Source organism: Scyliorhinus torazame, chromosome 9 (assembly GCF_047496885.1).
Source record: "Scyliorhinus torazame isolate Kashiwa2021f chromosome 9, sScyTor2.1, whole genome shotgun sequence".
NCBI classification, from domain to species: Eukaryota; Metazoa; Chordata; class Chondrichthyes; order Carcharhiniformes; family Scyliorhinidae; genus Scyliorhinus; species Scyliorhinus torazame.
Window position 1 is genome coordinate 59,765,613 of NC_092715.1, and position 17,491 is coordinate 59,783,103.

Genomic DNA, 17,491 nt, shown 5'->3' on the forward strand with positions numbered 1-17,491 from the left:
AGAGAGGAAGAAAAGGAGAGAGGAAGAAAGGGAGAGAGACAGGGAGAGAGAGCGAGAGGAAGTATGGGTGTGAGAGTGGAAGACAGGGAGAGAGAGAGGATTAAAGGGAGAAAGAGAGAGGAAGAAAGAGAGGAAAGGGAGAAACAGAGAGGGGGAGAAAGGGAGAGAGGAAGAAAGGGGGAGAGAGGAAGAGAGGGAAGGGAAGAAAATGAGAAAGTAAGAAAGGGAGATGGAGTAAGAAAGGGAAAGAGAGGGACCAAGAAAGAGAGAGAGAGGAAGAAAGAGAGAGGGAGAAGAAAGAGAGAGAGGAAGTAAGGGAGAGAGAGGAAGAAATAGACAGAGGGAAGAGAGAAAGAGGAAGAAATAGATGGAGGGACGTGAGAAAGAGGAAGAAAGGGTGAGAGAGGAAGAAAAGGAGAGGAATAATGAGAGCAAGAGGAAGAAAGAGAACGAGAGGAAGAAAGAAAGCAAGGGAGGGTGAAAGAGAGAGAGAGACAGAGAAATAGAGCAAAAAAGGGAGAGGAAGAAAGGGAAAGAGAAGATGAAGGAGAGAGAGATGTTGAAAGAGAGGGAGAGGAAGAAAGGGAGACAGTGAGGCAGAAAATGACAGAGAGAGAGAGAGAGAGAGAGAGAGATGAAGAAAGATAAAAAGTGAGGAAAAAAGGTAAAGAGAGCGGGAGAAGAAAGAGAGAAAGGAAGAATGGGAGAGAGAGTGGAAGAAAGGGAGAGGAAGAGAGAGAGGATGAAACAGAGACAGACAGAGGAAGCAAGAGAGAGGAAGAGAGCGAGAGGGGGAAAGAGAAAGGGAGAGAGAGCGAGAGGAAGAAAGGGAGAAGAAGAGAGAGAGGATGAAACAGAGATAGACAGAAGAAGCAAGAGAGAGGAAGAGAGCGAGATGAGGAAAGAGAAAGGGAGAGAGAGGAAGAAAGGGAGAGAGAAGAAGGGGAAAGAGAGGGGAAGAAAGAGAGAGAGAGATGAAAGAGAAAGGTGAAAGAGAGAGAGGAAGAGAGAGAAAAGAAGAAAGGGAGAGAGAGATAGGTAAGAGAGAAAGGTGAAAGAGAGAGATGTAGAAAGGGAAGGTGAGAAGTGAAGTAAGAAAGGGAGAAAGAAAGAGTGAGAGTAAGAAAGGGAGCGAGTGAGAGGGAGAGCAAAAAAGGGAGAAAGAGGAAGAAAGAAAGAGAGAGAAATAGAGAGGAAGTAAGGGAGAGAGAGCAAGAAATAGAGCGGAAAAAGGAGAGAGAGAAAGAAAGGGAGAGAGGAAGAAAAGGGGAAACAGAAAGGAGGAAGAGAGGAAACAGAGAGGAAGACAGGGAGAGGAAGAGAGAGAGAGGAAGGAAGGGAGAGATGACGAAAGAGAGATAAACAAAGAGAGAGGTGAAGAAAGAGAGAGAGGGGAAGAGAGGGAGCAATAAAGCGAGAGGAAGAGAAAGAGAGGATGAAAGAGAGAGCAAGGAAGAAAGGGAGGCAGAAAACGAGGGAGAGGAAGAAAGAGAGAAAGGAAGAGGAAGAAAGAGAGAGGAAGAAAGGAGAAGAAAGAGAGAGGAAAGGGAGAGGAAGAGAGTGAGAAGAAGAAAGAAAGAGAGGGAGAGAAAGAAGGAGAGATGAAGAAAGTGAGAGAGCTGATGAGAGAGAGGATGAAAGAGACAGTGAAGCAGAAAATGAGAGAGAGAGTAAGGGTGAGAAAGAGGAGGAAAGGGAGAAATAGAGGAAGAAAGGGAGAGAGAGGAAGAAAAAAAGGGGAAGAAATTGAGAGGGGAGGAAAGGGAAAAAGAGAGGAAGAAAGGGGGAGAGTGGAAAAAAGGGAGAGGAGAAATGAGAAAAAGAGGGGGAAAAGGAGAAAGAGAGGCAAAAAGGGAGAAAGAGAGGCAAAAAGGGAGCAAGGGAGGAAGAAAGAGAGCGAGAGAAAGAATGGGGATGGGGGAATAGAGAGAGAGAAAATGAAAGAGAGCGAAAGGAACAAACAGAAGGAGAGAATGAAAGTGGGGAAGAGAGAGCGAGAGAGAATGAAAGACAGAGAAAAATTGAGCAAGTAAAAGAAAGAGAGAAAAAAAGACAGAGGAAAGGGAGAAGGGGAGGAAGAGAGAGAGGGAGGAAGGGAGAGAGGGTGAAAGATAAAGAAAGAGAGAGAGAAAGAGGGAGGGAGGGAGAGAGAGAGAGAGAGAAGAGAGAGAAAGAGGGAGAGAAATATGGAGAGAGAGAGAAGGGGGAGGGGAGAGATAAAGAAAAAGAGGTCCAAAACTTTGTGAAGTTTGAATGGTCCAGACCTTAGCCAAATTGGTGCTGGAGCCTGGAATCCAAAGTCCTGCCCCTAAACCCGACAGTCACAATTTTCACCCGTGTGGGAGATTTTTCAAACATCCATGGTTCAGGGAGGCAACTGCATGTTTAGAAGTACTTCTGGCTGGAAACAGAAGTAATTTTAGTAAACCAGGTTTCTAAAATACAACTCATGAGTTTGAGACTGTTGAGGAAAAAATCTAAAGCTGCCAGAATTATTTGGAGAGGTTAGGTACCCTTTTAGGAGAGATCAGTTACCCATTGGGATTGTTACGAGTAGGCATTAGTGTGTGTAAATGTGGAAAAGGTCTTTGGAATTGTCAGTCTCTCCAGCCCTTTAAATACCCTGCTCTTTAAATTTGGAAACAATTGGCAACCTGCAGTTGATTAAGATAATGCTTGCAATTTCAAGAGATGTTTGTTGATATAAGCCTGAGGGTTATCATTATAGGAATAGTGCTGTTTGATTGCTTTCAATTTTTTTTTCTTTTTTCTTTTTATATTGTAACTTTATTTGCAAAATATAACACTGGCTGGATTATTTTTCACTGATTTGCTCTGGCATGCTCCTGATGATGTCAGAATCACCTGGATCAATGATCGCCAATGTGCACACTCTGTAGTATTTACCACAAGCAGTACCCAGTTCAAAGTTGTCGCTGCTGTAGTGATGCACTCCAGTTTTTGCTAACATAGCATAGTACTCAATCTCAGATTTCCTCAAGGCTGGACAGTTGTTAGCAAGAATAACCAGCTTGGCTTTGCCTTGATGAATCATTTTCAAAGTCTGTTTGTAGCCCAGCACATATTTGCCACTTTTCATAACCAGCTGGCGCCTGGAGTTGATGGACTCCAATGACTTTTTTGTCTTCTTGGCTGCAACTATCTTGCCTGCCGCTGTGGCCGCCCCTGCTGCCTTAGCCTGAGGAACGCGGTGAATGGGGAGCCCGGGGGTTGTGAGGGATGTCACGGAGCGGCGGCGGGAGGCAGAGCGGCTCTGCCGGCGAGGCCAACACAAGATGGCTGCAGGGAGAGAAAGGCTTTGATTGCTTTCACAACCTGTCTTTATGATAGTGGAGCCCTGTAAGTTCACAGTTTGACTCACAGCTCTGGGAGGTTATATTATCTTTGATATCTTTATAGGGGACTAGTACTAGAAGGAAATATTTTCATAAGGGATTAAGTACTTGAATTAATTTAAATGTATTGAATGGGCTTTTACAATGAGTATTTATTAAACACAGTGAAGTCTATACTTAGAAATTTATTTTATTTAATCTCAGCATGGCTCCGGATGTCTGTCTATGGTGGACATTGGATAGTTAGCATTGAGAGTGTAAGGACAAAGTGTAGTGAGTGGGATGGGCATGGGCTGGCATGTGTTGGTGCGAAGTTGGCATGGTGGATATAAGGGGCATAGGTTGGCATGGAGGGTGTGAAAGACCATGGGGGGAGGGGTAGGGGTCATGTGGCGGTTGGTATGAGTAGACCTAGATGGGCCTGGGGAGTGTGTAGGGATAAGACTTGAGGCTATTTTTGATTTTTTTATTACAACGGGGACAGTCTCGGATCACTGTGGTGGGCCTTTCAAACAGTTTGCCTTGACACACAGCAACCCCCCACATGAACCAGATATCTGATCATTTGGGCAGTTTCTGAGTCAGCTTTGCTGGGTTGGGAAATTTCCTGACTCTATGCTCCCAACTTGGGAGCGAAAATTTGGCCCAAGAGAGACAGAGAGAAACAGAGAGGGAGAGGAACAGAGAGGCAGAGAGACACACGAGAGAGAGAGAGAGAGAGAGAGACACACACACACACATAGAAAGATGCCAAGAAAGAAAACAGGGAGAGAGCGCAAAAGAGAACGCAAGAGGAGATCTAGAGGAAAAGATCTATAAGCTGTAGGATAAAGAAGAGAGATGGCAGAAGATAATGCATAGACCAGGAGAGGAAAAAGGGGATCTAATAACTAGGTGTAGAAGATCCAGAATTGATGGAAAGAGTGAAATGTGGGATTATGAGTGAGGGATGCAGGACACATGTTCAGTGAGATGGACCAAGAGCATCCTCAGTGCTGGCAGACTTGTTTAGCCTGTATAAGAAGGCAATCTTTACACATTCCGTCCCAGGAAATCTGATGGGGGCCATTTAGCTTTATTGCTGGCCCAGTTTCTATCAGGCACCCAGTGAAATAATTCCTCAAAGAAGCTGACAGCAGCATGAGCTGGTGCATTATTTCTCTCATACAATCGCTTTTACGGTGCTCTTGCCATCAAAGTCAGTAAAAGAGGCATGTACGTGAACATGTGCCCATGGACGCTGTGGGGTACCTTAACATCTGATGCAAGTTTCCAATTATGGGGACAGAAGCTGTAGCTGTTCTCCTTCAGAGAAGAGAGAATTGAGGGGAGATCTGATAGAGGTGTTGAAATCATGAGAGATCTGGACAGGGTAGATAGGGAGAGACTGTTCTCAATGTTGAAAGCTCGAGAACCAGGGGACTCTGAATTCAGGTGATAGGCAAAAGAAGCAACAGCAACATGAGGAAAAGCTTCTTCACACAGCGAGTGGTTAGGATCTGGAACACACTGCCCGAGAGCGAGTGGTTAGGGTCTGGAACACTCTGCCCGAGAACGAGTAGTTAGGATCTGGAACACACTGCTCGAGAGCGAGTGGTTAGGATCTGGAACACACTGCCCGAGAGCGAGTGGTTAGGATCTGGAACACACTGCCCGAGAGCGAGTGGTTAGGATCTGGAACACACTGCCCGAGAGCGAGTGGTTAGGATCTGGAACACACTGCCCGAGAGCGAGTGGTTAGGATCTGGAACACACTGCCCGAGAGCGAGTGGTTAGGATCTGGAACACACTGCCCGAGAGCGAGTGGTTAGGATCTGGAACACACTGCCCGAGAGCGAGTGGTTATGATCTGGAACACACTGCCCGAGAGCGAGTGGTTAGGATCTGGAACACACTGCCCGAGAGCGAGTGGTTATGATCTGGAACACACTGCCCGAGAGCGAGTGGTTAGGATCTGGAACACACTGCCGAGAGCGAGTGGTTAGGATCTGGAACACACTGCCCGAGAGCGAGTGGTTAGGATCTGGAACATACTGCCCGAGAGCGAGTGGTTAGGATCTGGAACACACTGCCCGAGAGCGAGTGGTTAGGATCTGGAACATACTGCCCGAGAGCGAGTGGTTAGGATCTGGAACACACTGCCCGAGAGCGCGTGGTTATGATCTGGAACACACTGCCCGAGAGCGAGTGGTTAGGATCTGGAACACACTGCCCGAGAGCGAGTGGTTAGGATCTGGAACACACTGCCCGAGAGCGAGTGGTTAGGATCTGGAACACACTGCCCGAGAGCGAGTGGTTAGGATCTGGAACACACTGCCAAGAGCGAGGGTTAGGATCTGGAACATACTGCCCGAGAGCGCGTGGAAAGGATCTGGAACACACTGCTCGAGAGCGAGTGGTTAGGATCTGGAACACACTGCCCGAGAGCGAGTGGTTAGGATCTGGAACACACTGCCCGAGAGCGAGTAGTTAGGATCTGGAACACACTGGCCGAGAGCGAGTGGTTAGGATCTGGAACACACTGCCCGAGAGCGAGTGGTTAGGATCTGGAACACACTGCCCGAGAGCGAGTGGTTAGGATCTGGAACACACTGCCCGAGAGCGAGTGGTTAGGATCTGGAACACACTGCCCGAGAGCGAGTGGTTAGGATCTGGAACACACTGCCCGAGAGCGAGTGGTTAGGATCTGGAACACACTGCCCGAGAGCGAGTGGTTAGGATCTGGAACACACTGCCCGAGAGCGAGTGGTTAGGATCTGGAACACACTGCCCGAGAGCGCGTGGTTAGGATCTGGAACACACTGCCCGAGAGCGAGTGGTTAGGATCTGGAACACACTGCCCGAGAGCGAGTGGTTAGGATCTGGAACATACTGCCCGAGAGCGAGTGGTTAGGATCTGGAACACACTGTCCGAGAGCGAGTGGTTAGGATCTGGAACACACTGCCCGAGAGCGAGTGGTTAGGATCTGGAACATACTGCCCGAGAGCGAGTGGTTAGGATCTGGAACACACTGCCCGAGAGCGAGTGGTTAGGATCTGGAACACACTGCCCGAGAGCAAGTGGTTAGGATCTGGAACATACTGCCCGAGAGCGAGTGGTTAGGATCTGGAACACACTGCCCGAAAGCGCGTGGTTATGATCTGGAACACACTGCCCGAGAGCGAGTGGTTAGGATCTGGAACACACTGCCCGAGAGCGAGTGGTTAGGAGCTGGAACACACTGCCCGAGAGCGAGTGGTTAGGATCTGGAACACACTGCCCGAGAGCGAGTGGTTAGGATCTGGAACACACTGCCAAGAGCGAGGGTTAGGATCTGGAACATACTGCCCGAGAGCGCGTGGTTAGGATCTGGAACACACTGCTCGAGAGCGAGTGGTTAGGATCTGGAACACACTGCCCGAGAGCGACTGGTTAGGATCTGGAACACACTGCCCGAGAGCGAGTAGTTAGGATCTGGAACACACTGCCCGAGAGCGAGTGGTTAGGATCTGGAACACACTGCCCGAGAGCGAGTGGTTAGGATCTGGAACACACTGCCCGAGAGCGAGTGGTTAGGATCTGGAACACACTGCCCGAGAGCGAGTGGTTAGGATCTGGAACACACTGCCCGAGAGCGAGTGGTTAGGATCTGGAACACACTGCCCGAGAGCGAGTGGTTAGGATCTTGAACACACTGCCCGAGAGCGAGTGGTTAGGATCTGGAACACACTGCCCGAGAGCGAGTGGTCAAGATCAGGAACACACTGCCCGAGGGCGAGTGGTTAGGATCTCGAACACACTGCCCGAGAGCGAGTGGTTAGGATCTGGAACACACTGCACGGGAGCGAGTGGTTAGGATCTGGAACACACTGCCCGAGAGCGAGTGGTTAGGATCTGGAACACACTGCCCGAGAGCGAGTGGTTAGGATCTGGAACACACTGCCCGAGAGCGAGTGGTCAGGATCTGGAACACACTGCCCGAGAGCAAGTGGTTAGGATCTGGAACACGCTGCCCGAGAGCGAGTGGTCAGGATCTGGAACACACTGCCCGAGAGCGAGTGGTTAGGATCTGGAACACACTGCCCGAGAGCGAGTGGTCAGGATCTGGAACACACTGCCCGAGAGCGAGTGGTTAGGATCTGGAACACACTGCCCGAGAGCGAGTGGTCAGGATCTGGAACACACTGCCCGAGAGCGAGTGGTCAGGATCTGGAACACACTGCCCGAGAGCGAGTGGTTAGGATCTGGAACACACTGCCCGGGAGCGAGTGGTTAGGATCTGGAACACACTGCCCGAGAGCGAGTGGTTAGGATCTGGAACACACTGCCCGAGAGCGAGTGGTCAGGATCTGGAACACACTGCCCGAGAGCGAGTGGTCAGGATCTGGAACACACTGCCGGAGAGCGAGTGGTGAGGATCTGGAACACACTGCCCGAGAGCGAGTGGTTAGGATCTGGAACACACTGCCCGAGAGCGCGTGGTTAGGATCTGGAACACACTGCCCGAGAGCGAGTGGTTAGGATCTGGAACACACTGCCCGGGAGCGAGTGGTTAGGATCTGGAACACACTGCCCAAGAGCGAGTGGTCAGGATCTGGAACACACTGCCCGAGAGCGCGTGGTTAGGATCTGGAACACATTGCCCGAGAGTGAGTGGTTAGGATCTGGAACACACTGCCCGAGAGCGAGTGGTTAGGATCTGGAACACACTGTCCGAGAGCGAGTGGTTAGGATCTGGAACACACTGCCCGAGAGCGAGTGGTTAGGATCTGGAACATACTGCCCGAGAGCGAGTGGTTAGGATCTGGAACACACTGCCCGAGAGCGAGTGGTTAGGATCTGGAACATACTGCCCGAGAGCGAGTGGTTAGGATCTGGAACACACTGCCCGAGAGCGCGTGGTTATGATCTGGAACACACTGCCCGAGAGCGAGTGGTTAGGATCTGGAACACACTGCCCGAGAGCGAGTGGTTAGGATCTGGAACACACTGCCCGAGAGCGAGTGGTTAGGATCTGGAACACACTGCCCGAGAGCGAGTGGTTAGGATCTGGAACACACTGCCAAGAGCGAGGGTTAGGATCTGGAACATACTGCCCGAGAGCGCGTGGAAAGGATCTGGAACACACTGCTCGAGAGCGAGTGGTTAGGATCTGGAACACACTGCCCGAGAGCGAGTGGTTAGGATCTGGAACACACTGCCCGAGAGCGAGTAGTTAGGATCTGGAACACACTGCCCGAGAGCGAGTGGTTAGGATCTGGAACACACTGCCCGAGAGCGAGTGGTTAGGATCTGGAACACACTGCCCGAGAGCGAGTGGTTAGGATCTGGAACACACTGCCCGAGAGCGAGTGGTTAGGATCTGGAACACACTGCCCGAGAGCGAGTGGTTAGGATCTGGAACACACTGCCCGAGAGCGAGTGGTTAGGATCTGGAACACACTGCCCGAGAGCGAGTGGTTAGGATCTGGAACACACTGCCCGAGAGCGAGTGGTTAGGATCTGGAACACACTGCCCGAGAGCGCGTGGTTAGGATCTGGAACACACTGCCCGAGAGCGAGTGGTTAGGATCTGGAACACACTGCCCGAGAGCGAGTGGTTAGGATCTGGAACATACTGCCCGAGAGCGAGTGGTTAGGATCTGGAACACACTGTCCGAGAGCGAGTGGTTAGGATCTGGAACACACTGCCCGAGAGCGAGTGGTTAGGATCTGGAACATACTGCCCGAGAGCGAGTGGTTAGGATCTGGAACACACTGCCCGAGAGCGAGTGGTTAGGATCTGGAACACACTGCCCGAGAGCAAGTGGTTAGGATCTGGAACATACTGCCCGAGAGCGAGTGGTTAGGATCTGGAACACACTGCCCGAGAGCGCGTGGTTATGATCTGGAACACACTGCCCGAGAGCGAGTGGTTAGGATCTGGAACACACTGCCCGAGAGCGAGTGGTTAGGAGCTGGAACACACTGCCCGAGAGCGAGTGGTTAGGATCTGGAACACACTGCCCGAGAGCGAGTGGTTAGGATCTGGAACACACTGCCAAGAGCGAGGGTTAGGATCTGGAACATACTGCCCGAGAGCGCGTGGTTAGGATCTGGAACACACTGCTCGAGAGCGAGTGGTTAGGATCTGGAACACACTGCCCGAGAGCGAGTGGTTAGGATCTGGAACACACTGCCCGAGAGCGAGTAGTTAGGATCTGGAACACACTGCCCGAGAGCGAGTGGTTAGGATCTGGAACACACTGCCCGAGAGCGAGTGGTTAGGATCTTGAACACACTGCCCGAGAGCGAGTGGTTAGGATCTGGAACACACTGCCCGAGAGCGAGTGGTCAAGATCAGGAACACACTGCCCGAGGGCGAGTGGTTAGGATCTCGAACACACTGCCCGAGAGCGAGTGGTTAGGATCTGGAACACACTGCACGGGAGCGAGTGGTTAGGATCTGGAACACACTGCCCGAGAGCGAGTGGTTAGGATCTGGAACACACTGCCCGAGAGCGAGTGGTTAGGATCTGGAACACACTGCCCGAGAGCGAGTGGTCAGGATCTGGAACACACTGCCCGAGAGCAAGTGGTTAGGATCTGGAACACGCTGCCCGAGAGCGAGTGGTCAGGATCTGGAACACACTGCCCGAGAGCGAGTGGTTAGGATCTGGAACACACTGCCCGAGAGCGAGTGGTCAGGATCTGGAACACACTGCCCGAGAGCGAGTGGTTAGGATCTGGAACACACTGCCCGAGAGCGAGTGGTCAGGATCTGGAACACACTGCCCGAGAGCGAGTGGTCAGGATCTGCAACACACTGCCCGAGAGCGAGTGGTTAGGATCTGGAACACACTGCCCGGGAGCGAGTGGTTAGGATCTGGAACACACTGCCCGAGAGCGAGTGGTTAGGATCTGGAACACACTGCCCGAGAGCGAGTGGTCAGGATCTGGAACACACTGCCCGAGAGCGAGTGGTTAGGATCTGGAACACACTGCCGGAGAGCGAGTGGTGAGGATCTGGAACACACTGCCCGAGAGCGAGTGGTTAGGATCTGGAACACACTGCCCGAAAGCGCGTGGTTAGGATCTGGAACACACTGCCCGAGAGCGAGTGGTTAGGATCTGGAACACACTGCCCGGGAGCGAGTGGTTAGGATCTGGAACACACTGCCCAAGAGCGAGTGGTCAGGATCTGGAACACACTGCCCGAGAGCGCGTGGTTAGGATCTGGAACACATTGCCCGAGAGTGAGTGGTTAGGATCTGGAACACACTGCCCGAGAGCGAGTGGTTAGGATCTGGAACACACTGTCCGAGAGCGAGTGGTTAGGATCTGGAACACACTGCCCGAGAGCGAGTGGTTAGGATCTGGAACATACTGCCCGAGAGCGAGTGGTTAGGATCTGGAACACACTGCCCGAGAGCGAGTGGTTAGGATCTGGAACACACTGCCCGAGAGCGAGTGGTTAGGATCTGGAACACACTGCCCGAGAGCGAGTGGTCAGGATCTGGAACACACTGCCCGAGAGCGAGTGGTTAGGATCTGGAACACACTGCCCGGGAGCGAGTGGTTAGGATCTGGAACACACTGCCCGAGAGCGAGTGGGTAGGATCTGGAACACACTGCCCGAGAGCGAGTGGTTAGGATCTCGAACACACTGCCCGAGAGCGAGTGGTTAGGATCTGGAACACACTGCCCGAGAGCGAGTGGTCAGGATCTGGAACACACTGCCCGAGAGCGAGTGGTTAGGATCTGGAACACACTGCCCGAGAGCGAGTGGTCAAGATCAGGAACACACTGCCCGAGGGCGAGTGGTTAGGATCTCGAACACACTGCCCGAGAGCGAGTGGTTAGGATCTGGAACACACTGCACGGGAGCGAGTGGTTAGGATCTGGAACACACTGCCCGAGAGCGAGTGGTTAGGATCTGGAACACACTGCCCGAGAGCGAGTGGTTAGGATCTGGAACACACTGCCCGAGAGCGAGTGGTCAGGATCTGGAACACACTGCCCGAGAGCGAGTGGTCAGGATCTGGAACACACTGCCCGAGAGCGCGTGGTTAGGATCTGGAACACACTGCCCGAGAGCGAGTGGTCAGGATCTGGAACACACTGCCCGAGAGCGAGTGGTCAGGATCTGGAACACGCTGCCCGAGAGCGAGTGATTAGGATCTGGAACACACTGCCCGAGAGCGAGTGGTCAGGATCTGGAACACATTGCCCGAGAGCGAATGGTTAGGATCTGGAACACACTGCCCGAGAGCGAGTGGTTAGGATCTGGAACACACTGCCCGAGAGCGAGTGGTTAGGATCTGGAACACACTGCCCGAGAGCAAGTGGTTAGGATCTGGAACACACTGCCCGAGAGCGAGTGGTTAGGATCTGGAACACACTGCCCGAGAGCGAGTGGTCAGGATCTGGAACACGCTGCCCGAGAGCGAGTGGTTAGGATCTGGAACACACTGCCCGAGAGCGAGTGGTCAGGATCTGGAACACACTGCCCGAGAGCGAGTGGTTAGGATCTGGAACACACTGCCCGAGAGCGAGTGGTTAGGGTCTGGAACACCCTGCCCGAGAGCGAGTGGTTAGGATCTGGAACACACTGCCCGAGAGCAAGTGGTTAGGTTCTGGAACACACTGCCCGAGAGCGAGTGGTTAGGATCTGGAATACACTGCCCGAGAACGAGTGGTTAGGATCTGGAACACACTGCCCGAGAGCGAGTGGTTAGGATCTGGAACACACTGCCCGAGAGCGAGTGGTCAGGATCTGGAACACACTGCCCGAGAGCGAGTGGTTAGGATCTCGAACACACTGCCCGAGAGCGAGTGGTTAGGATCTGGAACACTCTGCACGGGAGCGAGTGGTTAGGATCTGGAACACACTGCCCGAGAGCGAGTGGTTAGGATCTGGAACGCACTGCACGGGAGCGAGTGGTTAGGATCTGGAACACACTGCCTGAGAGCGAGTGGTTAGGATCTGGAACACACTGCCCGAGAGCGAGTGGTTAGGATCTGGAACACACTGCCCGAGAGCGAGTGGTCAGGATCTGGAACACACTGCCTGAGAGCGCGATGGAGGCAGCTTCAATTGTAGCTTTTGAAAAAGGAGAACTGGATCATTATCTGAAAGAGAGAAAATTTGCAGGGCTGTAGAGGAGAGAGGTACTGGGCATATTATTTCTGCAGAGAGACAGCACAGAAAGGACAAGGCGAATGGTCCCCTTCTGCGCTGTACGCAATCGATCTCCGTAAGATCCAAGCATCTGCTTTTGATAAAATGGCTGTTAAATAAAACCTGAAGTCTTCGCAGGTGGAAGCAGACTGACCTGAAAGTCGACTTTTTAAAATCACTTTGTCTGTGGAACTCGAGAATAAAGTATTCAACTGCTTCCAGGTCTGCTGATATCCAGCGGATAGTGGCACTATCCCAGCACTCGGTACACTCCTCAATGTTAATGATGGGCGCTGATGGAACTATGAGAAGGACAAATGGGAAATTGGATCAGATACTGTCTGCTGCTAATATGGTGAACTATTTTCTTAATTGTTAAAAGAATACCTGCGCTCCTTCAAGATATACAGGCCAGCATGGTATTCCCATCACTGGAAGCCTGGGAAAACTCTTAACATTAAGGATGATCTTGGTCAATTTCAGCTGGTATGTCCAGCACACCATGTGACTCCAAGTCACACTGACACAGGTCCAGGTTCAATTTCCAATCTATGTTGAGCTACAACTGGCCTTGATGGGGTAGATTTTATTTTTTAACCTGCAGGGTGGAGAAACCCAATGTTATCCACTCCGTCCTCCATTTTCTTTCAATTGAGTTCAGCGGCAACCCAATGCACAATGCCAGTGGCGGAAGTTAAAAGTTACATTTACCCAGGTTTCCGATTTGGGATAGCTGAAGGAGGAAAATAAACCAGGGTTCCGGCACCTTATCATTCCCTAAAGGAATGCATATATATGCAGCAGGCAAGGACAGGCCCAAGGCCATGATGGAACAAGGTTAGAAACTCTACTGCAGTAAAACATGTGAGAACGCTCTTTGATGTGACGCGGGGGACAAAGCTGGTCTTGGCCTGCTGCATGTCTCCTCTTTTGGAGGCAGGACGGGATCTCCAGCCTGAACCATTGTTCTCATTTTGTGCCCGTGTTGGGGGAGGTGTGTAACAAATTACAAACAAGTCAAATGAAATATGGCCTTGTTCAATGGCTCTGACTCTTCGCGAGCATGTTGATAACAGTCTCCAATTTAATGTTAGACATCCTAGCTCGAGCCTGACAAACAGATATATTTTAAACCGGATATTTTGGCAAGATCATCTGCAGACAGGTGGCAGGATTTTGGGTTGGGGCACCGACATTGGGGTCAAACGGGGGTCACGTCTCTGCACTGTGGAGAAAACACTCACCCACCAGTGATTTTCCCAAAATGTGTTAATTAGTGTTCAGAGGGCAGGATCACTGTCCAATTAAGTACTGGGCTGGGCTCTCAAAGCCCGAGGGTCAACAGCAGAGCTTGGAAGGAGATGAAGCCTGCAGTTCAGGCAAGGTTGAGGGAGGGTACCTCAATCTTGAGGCTTCCGTCTCCAACTTTTTTAACTTTTAAATTCAAAAAAATGTCCTTGGCAGCCAGGCCACAGTTGTGGAGGTGAATCTCTCCACAGGACGGTCTATAGCCATTGCTGTATTCAGGCAGGCAGGGAGGGCCGCAAAACCTGAATGCAAACCCAATCTCTTCTGACCCGATGTTCACACACACAGTACAGTTCACTGAATGCTGACCCGGGCTGGATCCTTGACCTTAACATGAAGGCACTGTTGCCAATTCTCATGTCTAAACCTCTTCATAGATTGGATAAGATACTCATTAACTAAGGGTGCTGAACCTTGGAGGAGGGATCTGAACTCTTGGAAGCCATTTGTATAGAACTTCTGGCAAAATGTAATATTTAGCAAATAATCACTTGAGCGATGTTACAGGCTGGGTGTTCCTTTTTCTACTTAATTACTGGGATGGACTTACCAGTCTGAACTACCACCTTCTCACTGGGCAAACTGCATCCTGCAAAGTTCACTGCCATCACCCAGACCAGATAACACCGGTTTGGTTCCAGATTGTCCAACGTACAGTAACTCTCTTTCACAGCCATCTTGTATTCATCGGCTATACTTCCTTTAAAATAAACAAGCGTGATCAGTTAGGGTCGATACACTGAGTCATTATCCAGCTACTCCATTTCTGCTGTAATTTATAATTCTCCGGTTCTACTGTGCAAATTTTAAAGAGACTAACTTGAGTAGGTTCAAGAGAAAACACTGACATTCAACTTTCAGAGGTTAATTCACTTGTCAAAAGTATTATTTTCAGGCCTTAATTGCATAACAATCTTTCTTCTGAAGGAAACAGATATAGATTAGGTAGCCTATCTTCCAAGATAGGGCATGCCTCCCAATATAGAGCCTAGCTACCTCCCAATATAGGGCCTAGCTGCCACCCAGGTTAGGGCCTAGCTGCCTCCTGACGTAGGGCTGAGCTGTCTCCCGATATAGGACCTAGCTGCCTCCCGATATAGGGCCTAGCTGCCTCCCGATATGGGCCTAGCTACCTCCCGATATGGGCCTAGCTACCTCCCGATATAAGGCTTAGCTGTCTCCTGATATAGGGCCTAGCTGTCCCCCGGTATAGAGCCTAGCTGCCTCCCTATTTAGAGCCGAGCTGCCTCCCAGGTTATGGCCTAGCTGCTTCCCGATATAGGGCCTAGATGCCTCCCGATATAAGGCCTAGCTGCCTCCTGATATAGGGCCTAGCTGTCTCCTGATATAGGGCCTAGCTACCTCCTGATATAGGGCCTAGCTACCTCCCGATATAGGGCTTAGCTGTCTCCTGATATAGGGCCTAGCTGTCCCCCGATATAGAGCCCAGCTGCCTCCCAAGTTAGGGCCTAACTGCCTCCCAAGTTAGGGCCTAACTGCCTCCCAATATAGGGCCTAGCTGCCTCCCGATATAGGGCCTAGCTGCCTCCTGATATAGGGCCTAGCTGTCTCTTGATAAAGGGCCTAGTTGCCTCCCGATATAGAGCACAGCTGCCTCCCAAGTTAGGGCCTAACTGCCTCCCAAGTTAGGGCCTAACTGCCTCCCAAGTTAGGGCCTAACTGCCTCCCAATATAGGGCCTAACTGCCTCCCGATATAGGGCCTAGCTGCCTCCTGATATAGGGCCTAGCTGTCTCTTGATAAAGGGCCTAGTTGCCTCCCGATATAGGGCCTACCTGTCTCCTGATATAGGGCCTAGCTGCCTCCTGATATAGGGCCTAGCTGTCTCTTGATAAAGGGCCTAGTTGCCTCCCGATATAGGGCCTAGCTGTCTCCTGATATAGGGCCTAGCTACTTCCTATTATAGGGCCTAGCTGCCTCCCTAGATAGGGATATGTATTGAAGGAACATATGTATGGGATATATGGAAAAGAGGAGTTTAAGTTGGAGGAGAAAGATAAAAATCTAAAGCTGCCAAACTCCATGTTGAGTCCTGAGGGCTGCAATGTGCCCAGCTGGAATATGAGATGCTGCTCCTCCAGCTTATGCTGGGCTTTACTGGAGCATTACAGGTGGCCAAGGACTCACATGTGGGCATGACAGCAGGATGCTGAGTTAAGGTAGCAACCAATGGGAAGGTTGGGGTCATGCTTGCGGACTGAGCGAAGATGTTCCGCAAAGCGGTCACCCAGTCTGGGTATAGTCACCCTAATGTAGAGGAGACAAGATTGGGAACAGTGAATACAATAGACAAATTGAAGGAAGTGGAAGTGAAACACTGCTTAACCTGACAGGAGTATTTGGGGCCTTGACCGGTGAGGAGGGAGGAGGTAAAAGGAGGTGGAGTTGGGCGTGATGAATGAATGAACCAGGGTTTCATTGAGGGAGTAGTCCCTGCGGTATGCTGACAGTAGACGGTGAGCAGAAGATATGTTTCGTGGCAGCATTGCGCTAGAGTTGGCGGAAATTATGGAGGATGAACCTTTGAATAGTGGGGTGAAAAGTGAGGACAAGGGGGACCCTGCCATGGTTCTGGGAAGGAGGGGAAAGGGTGAGGGCAGACATGAGGGAAATGGGTCAAACCCAATTGAAAGCCATGTCAACCACAGGTGGGGGGAAAACCACGGTTAAGGAAATAAGCAAACATATCAGATGCACCCATTTTCAAAGGTGACATCATCAGCATAGATACAAAGGGCAGAGAAACTTGGAGAATGGGATGGAGTTCTTGCAGGAAGCAGGTGTGGGAGCCTTGTGTTTACTTTTTGTTGCAACCTCCCACAGTTCTGACACATTCGCTTTCCCTTCAGTTCTGACAAAGAGCCAAAGGACTCTTAGGGTGGCACGGTGTTACAGTGGTTAGCATGGCTGCCTCACAGCACCAGGTACCCGGGTTCAATTCTGGCCTTGGGTGACTGTCTGTGCAGAGTTTGCATATTCATCCCGTGTCTGCGTGGGTTTCCTCCGGGTGCTCTGGTTTCCTCCCACAGTCCAAAGATGTGCCGATTGGGTGGATTGACCTTGATAAATTGCCCCTTAGTGTCCAATGATGTGCAGTTTAGATGGGTTTGCAGGGGATAGGATGGAGGCCTGGATAGGATGCTCTTTCAGAGGGTTGGTGCAGACTCGGTGTGCCAAATGGCCTCATTCTGTACTGTAGGGTTTCTATGGTTTCTATGACTCGAAAGGTTATCTCTGCTGTTTCTCCTTACAGATGCTGCCTGAGTTTTTCAACATCCTCTACTCTTGTTTCAGATTCCAGCATCCGCAAATTTTGCTGACTAATATTTTAAAGTTAGTTACAACATTTTAGCTCAGCTCAAAAGTCCAATGTCTGTGGCACAGAGGGTACCCAAAAAATGCGCTAAGGGACAGTGGACTGAGAACCATCTGATATTCCAGTTTAAATGGTAGACTTCGGATGGTTCTGACTGTACCACCAGAATAGTGATGAGGATAAGTTAGAAAAATTACAACTTCTAACTTCTGGGTAACTAAAAGTGATGCCCACTGGACCCCCCCCCCCCCACGCAATACCTCCCAACCCCCAACAGGATAGCCCCAACTATACCCCAACTACCTTCCCATCCTCTCAATTACCCTCCAGATCACCTCCCATCCGCCTGAC

At 51.0% G+C, this 17,491-nt stretch overlaps 1 protein-coding gene and 1 pseudogene across 1 annotated transcript in view; both read right to left on the reverse strand.

The window, feature by feature from the left end:
- The window catches only part of LOC140429234 (uncharacterized), a 188,588-nt gene that overhangs the window by 36,382 nt on the left and 134,715 nt on the right, over window positions 1–17,491 (reverse strand). The window contains exons 8-9 of the mRNA XM_072515986.1: window positions 14,355–14,504; window positions 12,651–12,798 (exon numbers count right to left, since the gene is read on the reverse strand). Of these exons, the coding sequence (XP_072372087.1) occupies window positions 12,651–12,798; window positions 14,355–14,504 (298 nt within the window). The remainder of the gene's footprint in view (window positions 1–12,650; window positions 12,799–14,354; window positions 14,505–17,491) is intronic.
- LOC140429925 (large ribosomal subunit protein eL30 pseudogene) lies at window positions 2,755–4,571 on the reverse strand (annotated as a pseudogene).